The sequence below is a fragment of the Orcinus orca genome, chromosome 7, assembly GCF_937001465.1.
Source record: "Orcinus orca chromosome 7, mOrcOrc1.1, whole genome shotgun sequence".
NCBI lineage: Eukaryota > Metazoa > Chordata > Mammalia > Artiodactyla > Delphinidae > Orcinus > Orcinus orca.
In genome coordinates, this window is record NC_064565.1 from 82591494 (window position 1) to 82604683 (window position 13190).

The 13190-nt window shown below is 40.6% G+C and overlaps 1 protein-coding gene across 5 annotated transcripts in view; it reads right to left on the reverse strand.

The window, feature by feature from the left end:
- Positions 1 to 13190, reverse strand: part of ANKRD44 (ankyrin repeat domain 44) — a 328505-nt gene that overhangs the window by 89109 nt on the left and 226206 nt on the right. For 3 of the 5 annotated variants that reach the window (XM_049712125.1, XM_049712128.1, XM_049712127.1), the window contains exons 11-16: positions 11748 to 11830; positions 10493 to 10610; positions 8203 to 8271; positions 6710 to 6850; positions 5001 to 5081; positions 1908 to 2019 (exon numbers count right to left, since the gene is read on the reverse strand). In XM_049712125.1, coding sequence (XP_049568082.1) covers positions 1908 to 2019; positions 5001 to 5081; positions 6710 to 6850; positions 8203 to 8271; positions 10493 to 10610; positions 11748 to 11830 — 604 coding nt within the window. The remainder of the gene's footprint in view (positions 1 to 1907; positions 2020 to 5000; positions 5082 to 6709; positions 6851 to 8202; positions 8272 to 10492; positions 10611 to 11747; positions 11831 to 13190) is intronic. The other 2 variants (XM_049712129.1, XM_049712126.1) reach the window with 1 other exon arrangement.

The following is a 13190-nucleotide window of genomic DNA, read 5'->3' on the forward strand; positions in this document are numbered from 1 at the left end:
TGAACAGATGCCGCAGAAATGTGAACTTCAAGGCTAAATCGTTGAAAGTAATATGGTCTCTTTCTTTTACTTGCTCACTCTCACTCACACTCTCTCCCAGGGCAGATACCTTTAGCAATCCGAGCCACCAGGTAAGATATCCAGCTATTCTGAAAACACCATGCTAGAGAAAACCGCAAAAAGGAACCACATAGAGACAGAGAGAAAGGCCCAAGGAACGTCAGCAATTCGATTCTTCCTACCCACGTGACTGACAAATGAGAGAAGAAGCCTTTGAGATTATGCCAGCCGACACTGTAATCTCATAGGGTATTAACTAGAACTGCTCAGCTAAACCACACCTGAATTCCTGACCAGAAACAAATAAGTGATTAGTGTTGTTTTAAGCCACTAACTTTGAGGGTAATTTGTTATGCAGCCACAGTAACTGGAAGAGGAACCACGATGGAATTAAAACGGGAGAGAGAAAAAATGCCACCCCCAAGGTCAAGCAAAGAAATCTTTATCATCCACAAGAACCTCAGGAAAAGCAGACTTGGAAGTCCGCAGAAATGATGAAGGTACTTACAATTCACCAATAAATGTCACAAAAATCAATACCAGAATAATCACCTTTTTATTTCCAAACTGGGTGATCTTTATGAACATTTTCCCACATTCATAGTTAAAACAAATATAGTAAGAAAGACCATAAGTGGAACCATTTGAAAAACCAGCAGCAAGGCCAAAGGTAAAGGGCCTCACTGGGGCATCGAGTCATTTCTATGTAGGCGCTCACACCATTGCTTGCGGGCTCTCTGCCTCATGCCTTTCTCAATAAACTATGCAGTTGATGAAGGGCAAGTGTTTCACCAAACACACCTTCAAATAACTCTGAAAAGTAGGGCTTCTCCTTTAAAAGAACAAGGAAAACAGTTGGAGTCCAGTAAGGAAGGTGGCACCTATCATTGGACCAGAGATGGTGAGTTTGGGATACCCCATGTATCCTGGTGAAGCTGAATCAAGGGTGGTGCTCAGAAGACAGCAAATGATGGCCTGCAGTCAGGATTCAGCCACAAACCCATAATTTTTCTTTCTAACCCACCCAGTGTTTTCAAAGCAGGAAATTCCACACAAAAAGTCTAGATTTGTAGCTTCTCTTGAAACAGTGGAATTCTAGCAAACCTGGGTCTGCAGTACCATCTGGTCTCCATCAGCTGCAGCTGACTAGCTGTTTCTCCCCTCAGACAGAACATGTCCTATTTGCCACAGTCCCCACCACTCCCTATTATCCACACCTGGGCTCACTTCGCTTGTTTTTTATATTCCTGTGCCTGTAGACATTTGAGTTTGCATCTGGTAACCTACACCAAGAAAGGAGTTTCAGACTCCAAATCAAGTGTTTCTTGATCACTAATGGGTTTGAAATTTGGGGTGGTTTAGAAATTCCAGTAAATTCTGCTGTTATACCCTTGCCGATTTCTTTTCCTAAACCACAAATGTGGGACTATAACAAACCCATATGCCTAATGGTTCTGTAAGTCATCTTATGACACTGTTACTGGATATTGGGGTGCTAAGTGTGACTCTGGAAATATATACTAAGCTTATTTGATACATCCAAATTATCTTCAAAATACAAACTGTGTCCACAACAGGGTCTAAAATTCCTAGTCCAAGTTAATGCGGAAAAGAATCAATTGTTAGTCAGCTCTGAGATTAGAATGGGCAGAAATGGAACAAAAAGACCAACATATTGTAAAGGGAAACAATTTAATAGCTTACCACAGAATATCTTTCCAGGTGAGTTCCCGTGGGGACTGAATTAGGCAGTGAGGGCACATTTGTTGAGATGAAGACCAGCATTTTCAGGTTTGGGTGTATGTGTGTTTGTGTGAGAGAGAACAAATCAAGACAAAACAGCTCACCAATTCCAGACATTGTCTGTGGCCATAGGCAGCAGCATAATGTATGCTATTGTAGCCTTCCTTGTCCCGGATAGATGCATTTGCATCATGTTGAAGCAGAAACTCTAGACATCTGTAAGTATAAAGATGAGATGTTATTTCAGAAAACATCTCTGGACCAAAAGGGATAATTAATGTAAATGTTCTCTGAAAACATCTCTGGACCAAAAGGGATAATTAATGTAAATGTTCTCTTATTATAAGTGTTCCACAAAGCACTTTGTGAGTTGAAGTGTTTCTTTAAAAATCCTACAGCAATGAGGGTTTATGTACTGGATGTTTTTTGTGTGTTTTCTGCAGCTATCTTTATTTCAACTTAAATTTTTTTGGCCAAGCCACGCTGCATGTGGGATCTTAGTTCCCTGACCAGGGACTGAACCTGCACCCCCTGCAGTGGAAACGCAGAGTCTTAACCACTGGACCACCAGGGAAGTCCCCTCCTTCAGCTTAAAATAGCCATTCTAGAAGTCAGGAAAAGCTTTAGGAACTAGAGGGTAATTAAGGTTTTTTTTTCCCTTCTCATCTTTAGGTACAGAACCTGCCTGTCATCAAGATTACTGAATAATAAGTTTTAGAGCTCCACGTCCAAAAGACAAGTTCTCAGCATAATAAAGAAGTGGTCAAGATACTGCAATGGGATAAACCTCAAGAGAGGGGTGTTTATTTTTAACCTTGCTACTGGAGACTCTGAGATCAAAAGGTTGGAAAAATAATATTAAATTTTATAATAATAAAATTTTAAATAATATTTAAAGTAATAAAAGCCTTTTCTGACACAGTTGTAATTTTTCTGAAAAAAACACCATCTTTGCAATAGGTAAGAGGAAGGGGAGTGGCGCCACCTCCACTGAAGAGCCCCAGACTCCAAGACACAGGTACTCGGGGACGCAATGTTTTCTGTTCAGGGCGTGTTGCAAATGGGACCATCCTGCTGGTCAAAGAGGGACAGGGAGCAACGTTCCACGATTTCGGTTTTATTTCTGTGACAGTGGGACAAACACGTCCTCTACAAGGCCAGGGTGATTCAATTTCATACTCAAATCAAAACTGTAAGATCCTAAATATAAGCTTGTATATTAAATAAGACCTCCAATGGACAATTTCTGTAGTTTACTCAAAAACCTTAAAATGACACTTACCTAAGGCAAAAGGAGTAAATAAAGCACACACACAGAGAGAAATGAAAACAGACATTTTAATTTCTAGAAAACCTGATGAAAGAGGAATTTTTTAAACCAAATACCTACATATCACATGATTCATCCATAAAATTCTCTGTAATAAATCAAACTGTTATTGGAGTGCTGATGTATCAGGCTGTCCTTGGTGATTTATACCTTAAAAGGAAGTCTTTTTTTATTTTTGTAATTAAATGTCCATGGACTGAATCCTAGGTGTGACTCATTTTAAACTGAATTTGGCTCCTGAAATAAAATCACTCAGTAGGAATAGCGTTCTAGTGGACACACAATTCCCAGCTTCTGAAAGGATTATACTCTAAAAATCAGTTGATAAATTTAATATGTAATTTGGAAAATACTGGGATTACTCCCAAAGAGCTATTTAATGCAGAATACAGCTGAACTGTAACTGTCAACAGTACTATTAGAAATAACAACAATAGTACAGAACGTGAATATTCTCCACATTGTTCCTAAGGGAAAATGAAATCCAGTCTTAACTGGGAATGCTTGTCTTCTTTACCACCCAGGGCCCTGACTAGTAATTTTGGCACCTAAGCTGCAAAATCAAGAGAGGCGCATTAGGTCAGGGGTGTATTTGGACAAGGGGAGTAGCATTTCATTGCATGAAACAGATCTCCAGCAGGCTGGTCCCTGCCTTCCCCTGCCTCTCCTGCTCCTTCCCTCTCCATCAGATGTAGAGAGGGCTGCTCTGGCCCAGGACAAGCTTGCATTTCACTGGAGAAGGGAGCATCTGCTGAGGTGGCTTAAAATTCTACAGTCTTTGAATACCATTATTTTAATTTTGGACTATTAGGGCAAAACCTTTGTTATTCTGATTTACTCACAGCGGTGTTTCCTGTGCTCACCCCAGGAACAGTCAAAGTTATGTCCCCACAACTTGCACTGGGGCCTCACTTTCTAACCACACCTTTCCACAACGGTCTGGACATGGGAGGAGAGCCCAGTGGGCAGTGGGAAGACCCCAGAGTGGACATGAGCATTCAAGTCAGAGAGAAACGGGTCCCTCTGACAGCAGGAGAAGAGAATAAGCAAGTTAAGGACTGTGTGTGTGCAGACTCTTAGAGCACTACATCCACTGAGCCTCACAGGGGCAGGACACAAACTGTGGGCACCAGTTATTCAAGTGTTCATTCATTCAACAAACAGTTACTGATCACCAGCTACCTACTGGGCACTGCACTGGGCAGAGCACAACCTTCTCACTGCCACTTCCAGTGCACGAAGGGCTCTCAGAGGAGGAAGCATTAGGGGTTCCCACGTTATCCACAGCCCTGGGTGCTGGCAATCACTCCATCACAGTAATAGCTGAATCTCTGTCAGATACCAGAGCAGGGCAGGTGGGATGAGGGGTGACAGAGCAGCTGTCTGCAGGAAGCAAGGAGCTGTTTGTAAGTTGATGGGTGTTTTCTGGGGAGAAGGGGAGAGTACGACTGGTGCATTTCACACCAAAATCTCAAAACATTTATTCATAGAATCTGCTAAATTGTTATCCTCAGGTCACAAAACGAGAGACTGAGGCCCTCAGAGGAGGCTTAATGTGTCCCCTGAGGCATACTACATGGCAGAGTGAGAAACTGTATTTAACGTACCTAGTCCTAAAAACTGCTGACCAAGCACAGTGATGGTCACGGTAAAGGTTTCAATTTTAGAAAGAGTTCCTTGTGTGAAAACAGCATACTTGAAGGATATATTAAAAGAATAGTTTCTTCTTCAACAAAGGCAAGCCCACATCACTTCTGCAAGAGCCCAAGTGAGACCCCGAAATAGTAAGGCTGGCCCATGCGCAACCCAGAGCAGCAGACAAAGCATCAGTAACTACACCTTGTTCTTAAGCTGAGAAGAAACTTACAATGCAGCTTCCTTTTCTTTCAGCTCTCTGTCTCTTTCAAGTTCTTCAGAATTTTCATGGGCGTTTCCTAAGATAGTCTTACTTCTCAGCATAAGGGAAAGAAAAAAAAATTACAATTAGTGGCAAAGTTGCTAATGATTTTGGTGCAGTTTATATCTTAACAATTTCTCCCCCGACTCAAAAGAAGCAAGTGCTACTGATTTTTCATGGAGGATATACGTGGTTCTCCCCAAGGCCATCCAGTAAGTCTGTTCTCTCCCAAGGAATCCGACTGAGAACATGACTTTCCTAAAACTTCCACCGAGGTATCAGTGATTAAGACAGCAGTTATGCTGCCCACCCTTCCATGAGTATTCTAAACTCCCCACGGAAAGAGGAAGTGACTAGCTTAAACGTCCCTGGCTTCTACAACATTCCTTGCTGCCTCCTTGGTAGTTGAGCATCTCATTTATCCAGGAATAAATGGGTTCCTAAGCACCCCTTATGTGCCAGAGCAATTCTTCACTATCTAGGATTCCTCTGCCAGCTCTTAACAGATGAAGTATACTTGTCTCCCATTCTATTCCAAGCGAACAGCATAGAGCTTGGCATATAGTAGATGCTCAATAAATGTTTGTCGAATTAATAACATGCGGCCCTGGGATCCTGAGGCTACAACAGTCTTGCCGGTACTATATGAAGGAAAATAAGCTGCGTTTTCCAAACTGTGGAAATACGGATCATAATCCATTACGGAATTGTGAAATCAATTTAGCGGGTTGAAGTCAGTAGGGTTTTTTTAATGAAATAAAAGTATATCAAAATGCATCCCACACAGCAAAAGTAAATATGGTTTTATGAAATCTTTGTTTCCATTTTCCATACATATGTATAAAACATATATATGTGAGTGTGTGTATTGGGTCATGATGTAAAATGTATTGCTTAGTGTGGGTCATTGTCTAATGCATTTGAACGCCACTGCTCTACAAGAAAAGGAGCTAGTACTGACCCAGAAGCAACTCCATAGCACAGGGCAGCAAATAACTCAGTAGTTCTCCAAACAGGATCACCGAAAAGTATTCCTATGAAGGAAGGCCTGGTCCTCAAGTCTTTGAGAACAGGCTCATAAACTGTGGGTACCTCTTCCACCTTTTCCCCCTGAACTGGTTCACTTGATTCTGCTTTCCATTCCTAGCCACCTAGAATCCACATATGATCAGGGTACCCAACTTTCTGTATTCCAGCTCCTGAAAGAGTATTCATGCCCAGGTTGGAACAACAGTGCCTATTTTAAAATACTGATGCTGCATTTGAAGACTATCAGGATTATGCATAGATGGATATTTTTGACACATGACGTATTTATTAGCAAATGTAAGTCTTACAGCAAATGAAGCGTGTAAGTGGTGATGATGAAAACCGCAGTATATGACAAAACAAATTTTGACAGGTTTTGAATGAATTGAAAACCTGGGCTTGACAGCTCCACTTGGCATTCAACCCAAAGAACAGAGAGGAGAAGTAATTGTGCAGTGACACATATTAATCAAACGTAAAGAGAGCAGAATGGGAAACCCGGGGCTAGGGATGAAGCAATTCTAACTCCTTCAGGTCTGCGTGAGAGGGATTCTTCATTCACACTCTCTGTGAGGCGGTAGGAAGAAAACTTAGCAACCTCCCCCCACCTCCCCCACCCTGAGAGGAAACAGAAGTAAGGCTGTTTTTACTTTCTATCCATGTCTGATGCAGCAGCATAGTGCAAAGCGGTGCGGCCCCAGTCATCGGTTTCATTAACACTGGCCCCTGTGGTCACTAATGTCTCAATACAGTGGAAATGACAATTTGCAGCTGCATAGTGCAGAGGGGTCCTGAAAAACAAACAGCAGTCTATGACTTCATTCAGTCTGCAAAACAGACGCCCATCACTACACCAGCACAGACAGCAGTATTCCTAGGGGTGTTGGCTCTCAGTGTGGAGGCCAAGACACATGACTTTCTCTGACTTTATGTTACAACGAAGGCTACAAAGATGGTGGCTTCAGACAAGGCCACCCACCTGTAGATCTCTCCTTTCTCTCCATTCCTAGTGCCTATCCTGGTTCAGGTCTACATTACTGCTCCTCTGGACTCTTGCAATACCACCCCTTTTGGCCTCCTCTGCCCTAATGCAACTTCCACGTAACTTTTAGTGGGCATCAATGAAGAACTGGATTTTCTAAGGTCCAATACCTACATATAACAAACCTGTACTAAAACCTTCAGTCCACCCCAGTGAACAATGCCTTGATTTTTTAGTTTGGAATTGAAGACTTTCCCAAGCTAGCCCTGGTCTATCTTTATAAAGTCTCTCTCTCTCCCCTAAATGTGTCTAATGCTGTTTCCAAACTGAATGACCTGAGGTTTTCTTGATCATGTCCTCACTTCCTCCACCTTTCCTCGTGCTGTTTTCTTCCCTGTACCAGCTAGTATTATGGCATGATTTAGCTATGCATGCAAAGGACAAATAAGGTAAGAAAAGTTCTATGACCCATCCCAATAGCCAAAGGGGCTATAGGTGGCCTGTGTGTGTTTCATGTTTTATTTATTTATTTATTTAAATTGGGGTATAGTTGCTTTACAATGTTGTGTTAGTTTCTGCTGTACAGCGAAGAGAATCATATATATATCCCTCTTTTTTGGTACCTTCCCATTTAGGTCACCACAGAGCATTGAGTAGAGTTCCCTGTGCTATACAGCAGGTTCTCATTAGTTATGATTCATGTTTTAAATGTGTCTAAAGATTTATCCCAAAATGAAATGTTCAATAAATACAATAAAGTGCTCCAGATCTTGTGACCAAATTCTGGGTTGGAAGGGCTGAAGTGTTCTACTCTGCTACAGACAGAATTTTCTAAACTATATCCATGTGGGAAATCACATATTTTACAGATACAAATATATATGCACATATAAAATATGTAATCCTCCACATGGATACAGTTATATATATATATTGGAAGCATCAGAGAAACAACTGGCACTTCTAAACAGAAGCAGGGAGAGGAGATTCTTTCCTCGTGCCTTGTGCCTGCTTTGTTGGTGTAGAAGGGGTTTCCTTCTGAGAATGGAATCTCCCCAGCTAGCTTCGCTGTTTACCATTTCAACATAACACGATTTCCAGATGGACTGCTCCCCACTCCTTTTATTTAGGCACTTGAAGCAGAGTTCCCTGTTTACATACCTCCCACACTTGTCCTTTTTATGGAAATCTGCTCCGCTGCTCTGCAAGAGTTTTATACATTCCACATTACTAGAAAGACAGGGAAAACATCATTAAGATGGTGGCGGTCAACTGCTGGGCTATCTTCAGAAAGAGCTGTTTTCTGCAGAGTGCACGCCCAGATGAAATGAGAGAACTAGCTTTAAATTCTGCTAACACAAAAATAACCTGAACACATTAGAGTAATGCCATATCGTAAGGATCTAAAGTTCCCACAATTCCTTTTTCAAAGCTAATATATCAATACGTTAGAGAGCTTGATGGAACATTTTGAATTCCATGACTAAAGAATTTAATGATTATTACGTGATGAAACCTTTCAGTGATGGTTTTCATCATTTACCCTAAAATTCTCTTTCAAAACCATCAAGAGTTTATGGAACAACCCCTTAAACCTAGAATAATTTCATGTCACCTTTAAACAATAAGCCAGAATGGATGAGCATTACCTTTTATCACAGCAGAATGAATTCACTATGATAACCATTTTCGACCCAGACTCTCCTTAATGGAAAATAAAACAGCAGCATTTCCCTGTCTTGGTAATCTAGGTAAATGAACGTGCAGAACCAAGGCCGAAAATGATGTAATGGAGCGTAGTGATCTTCCAAAGCTTCTTTGTCATTTGCAGAAGCAATAAATCATGTTTAGTAGAGAGAAAAGAACCCATTGAAGTGAATTTTCCTATTGAAGGGCGTATAGCTAAACACTAATCCTAATAGGGGTTTCAGACATGAATCCAGAATGGTTTGTTGCCACTTTTCTGTACAGGTCTGATATTTTTTACAATGGGGGCATAAAAAGAGACACTCATCCATCATTGTTCTAAACTTAGGATGCTAAGAAGTGGCCTAGGATTTATGACTTTATTATCGTTTAAATAAGAAAAATGATCTCATTAATGATAAGCGTGAGGAGGGCTCTCCCCACCCCACTTCCACCTTTTATAGCCACCTTTCGCAGAGAACTAGCGACTAGTTTAAGTCATAAAATATAAGAACTTTATGAGGTTATTATGTGTTGGTGTAACATGTCAGCTGATGTAAAGCACCTGTCTCTTTGAGCCAAAGGATCAAAGACAGAGACAGATCCAAGTTGCGTGGCTCAGGAAGTTCATACAATTTGAGGAAATGGGGTGAGGAGAAGGAGGTTCTCTTTAAAGAAATAATAACAAAATTATGAATATAAAACTAGATACAACGGGCTTCCCTGGTGGCGCAGTGGTTGAGAGTCCGCCTGCCAATGCAGGGAACACGGGTTCGTGCCCCGGTCCGGGAGGATCCCACATGCCGCAGAGCGGCTGGGCCCGTGAGCCATGGCCGCTGAGCCTGCGCGTCCGGAGCCTGTGCTCCGCAACGGGAGAGGCCACAACAGTGAGAGGCCTGAGTACCGGGAAAAAACCCAAAAAACTAGATACAAGACTTTGGAAGGGAGCCATGCAAATAAAGGGCCCTAAAGCTTCACAGTCAATCCACCTCTGTTAAATAGGTAATACCTTTGGTCATATACAGTTGACACATGGAGAAGCACTGCTGTTCCTTAAGACTAGGAAACTGATTAAGAACCAACACCTTATCCAAACGAGGACATCCAAAGGAAACCATGTTTGGCCAATGTGTGGTCATATGTCAACAATATATTGATCAGAGCCTTAATCTAACCACTTATATGAAAAAGAGTATCTGATGAAAAATTCTCTTTACAACTTAAAAAAAAAGGCAAGGATTAATTCACGTTTTGCCTATCCTTTGGGTTTCTTGACCTTTGTTCACATTTAATCATTATAAGGACTTAAAAATCAGTTTTGAAATAAGGACCAAAATGTCTGTAAATGAACATGAATTAACTCAACCCTGGATTCCCTTGATCATCAACCACCTTCCAGCAACAAAAGAGGAAAAACTTAGGAACAAATCTCAAATTATTTTCTTTTGGTGGAAGAGGTACCAAGTAAGTATATATTCTATAGGCTAAAGACCTACAATTTAAAATAAGAAGAAAAAAAAAAGAGTGAGAGAAGAGAAAACAAAAGAAAAAATATTTTCTATATGAGATGGGCTAACACTTTTTCTTTGGAAAAACAAACACACGAGTAATCTGGAAATTCAACACAGTGATATTTGGTATTGGTAGAAAGAGTTCTTACCCGTTTTACTAAAGAAGTTGCCTTTGATCCACAGACAACTTAAGTCAGTTAAGATGAATTAGTAATTCGTTCATAAGATAACAACTAAAATTGTTAACTACTCACCCTCCTGCAGCAGCAGCGTGAAGGCACGTTCTTCCAAATTTATCTGGGGTGTCTATTTCAAAGCCTGCAGACAGCACGTGCTCATTACTAAACAAGGATACTATGCTATACTTTTGTCCTAGTTAAACCACAAGAAACATTGCAGAGACAGAAAAATCAGTTAGTAGAAAAACCAGAACGCAAGCCACTGTAGTCAGAAAGAGGTTGTCATGGAAACGATCGGTAACTGCTCAAGCTTGGCAATTTTATAGGAAGAACCGTGAAGTCAAGAAGAATTTATTTTCACATTCAGCCCTGGGTGAACTACAGCCCCACATTTCAATCCCAGGATAGAAATTTATGAAACCAGTTTGAGATAAGTAGGGCAATAGACAGGCAGACAGAACACATAGAGAAAACATGGAAGGCAAAGGAGTAATCGTAGCATGCTAGAAGAGATATTTTCTTAAGTGTATTATTAGCTTTCAGTTGGTTTAAGATTTGGGAAACGTGCTTTCATGCAGGGGTTATTGTTAAACATGCCAAAAGCAGTGAAAGCAGAATCAATCATAAGTAAAGAACTTAAAGGAAAAAAAAAAAACACAAAAAAACCCCTCTGGGATATCTGTTGAATGAATTCTTAAGCAATCTTTGCCTTGCAGACCTCTATCACCTTTGAAAGCCAGGAACTTCTAAATACATGGAGGTTGGCAGAAGCAGTGATAAGAAAGATTAGCAAAGCTCCAAACCAGAAAGAATTTCTTGGTTCCAAATAGACCCGCATTAAAAAAATTAAAATGAAACCTAGTTGGAGGGGTATCAACCACAGCAATTTTTCAGAGCTCAGGGAGTGGGATGGTAATTTGACATTTTCTACCATTAAAACGTAGGGGATTCGGCCTTTTCCCTTTGTTGAACAATATGAAATGTTATGCCACCAATCTAATCCTCAAAGATGTTTTCTCCTTTTATGAGAAACTTCCTGTAAGCTATGGCCATCCCTGCCTTCCTCTCACTCTGGACCATGCGAGCTTTAACTTGATAAACAGACAAGACTCTCATTCTGGGGCAGGAATGCTGACATTCAAACGGCTTCAACACCATGAGTCGCTGGGAGCTGTCACATGCAGTTAGCTGTGGACACAACTCATCCTGCTACGTCGGGTCACGGATGACATGAAGCACAGGCAGCCGCTCATGCTGACCAGACACCTGAAGCCACACGGCTCATTTACAGGACATGTTAGGCCTGATCTGTGGTAATGGAGTTACTTACCCGATGACAATAACTTTCTGCAGCAGTCAGAGTGAGCATTGAGGGCAGCTAAATGTAAGGGGAACATGCTATGGACTCCACACCTGAGGAGGAAGAAAACAGAGCAGCTCACGGTTAACAGATCTCAAGACACCCACAGAAGGGGGATGATCTTTCTATAAGTTATCTGATGAAAATTAAACCCATGAGACCTTGCTTAGGGACTCTTGGCTGAAATAATTAGGCAATCATTTCTATCTTAAAATAATAAAATCCTGGACCTAAACCACAACGAAAAGCCCATAACAATAGAAATAGATATTTTTAAGAAAACATTTCACATAAACAGTGACTCTAAGCATTTAAAATTAATTTCTTTTTCTTTCAGCTTAGCAATTTTGTCCCATTCATTCACTCATTCATTCATCTGTTTAACACTTCATAAGCATCAGATACCATGCTAAGTGGAGAAAACATGAAACTGACAAACCCTTGACTTTGAAAAGCAACCTGTTCTATTCCTTGAGTTGATAAGCAAATATTTATTATTGACCTATTATGTACCAAGCACTTTGCTAAGAGTCAATAATGGCTGTATTACTGGAAATAAAATTTTGGATGAGAATTAAAACTCATTCTTCATATTCTTCCTCATTCTTTATATACATGTATACACAAATATTTAATATGTATAAATATTCACCTTCGGCAAGTGAAACTTCATCTTCCTAATAGCCTTTTATTTTGCACGTTAACCCACACAAGAATAACAGTCACAAAATAGTTAATAGCTATCTTGCATATATTTCATAAATCTAGCATATTTTCCCTAACAGCATTACAGAAAGACTCCACTTCTTAGACTGACCCCTGCAATAACACAGTCCCTGGAACAACGCCCTGAGAGACAGGCAGCTTTCTGATGGCAGTGCTTTGGGCCTTAGAATTAAATCTTCCCTTAGAATTAAATCTTCCTCCTCCTGCCCATCCCCTCTCCCCAAACAAGGACCCAAAGTCAAAGTCGTGAGCTGAATCGTAGTTCAAATCAAACAGCACCATCAGGAGGTTCCTGTGTACTCCGAAGCGTGTTAGTGATCCCTTCTCATAACATCTCATTTTATTCAAATAATATATTTCAGATTTTGTAAATCCTCCACATAACACAAGGAGTATGAGACTATTTATATTTACACCTGCAGCATGAATCATCTAAGTTTCTTCCCTAGCACAAAGTGGCCCGTTTCCAGATTCTATCCTGAATGAAAAACTACATGTGATTTGAATTGGTTAAGCTTGAGACACATGAATTTTATTTGCTATCTCAAAAGTTATTATGATGTGCGTGAGTATGTGAAAGTATATACATGTTCACAGATAGTTCATGGTATTCAGTGTTCTGCAAAATTCGAGTCTGCTAGCAATTAACCGCCTCTCGCTTTGCATGAAAACTTCTTTTTATTTGTT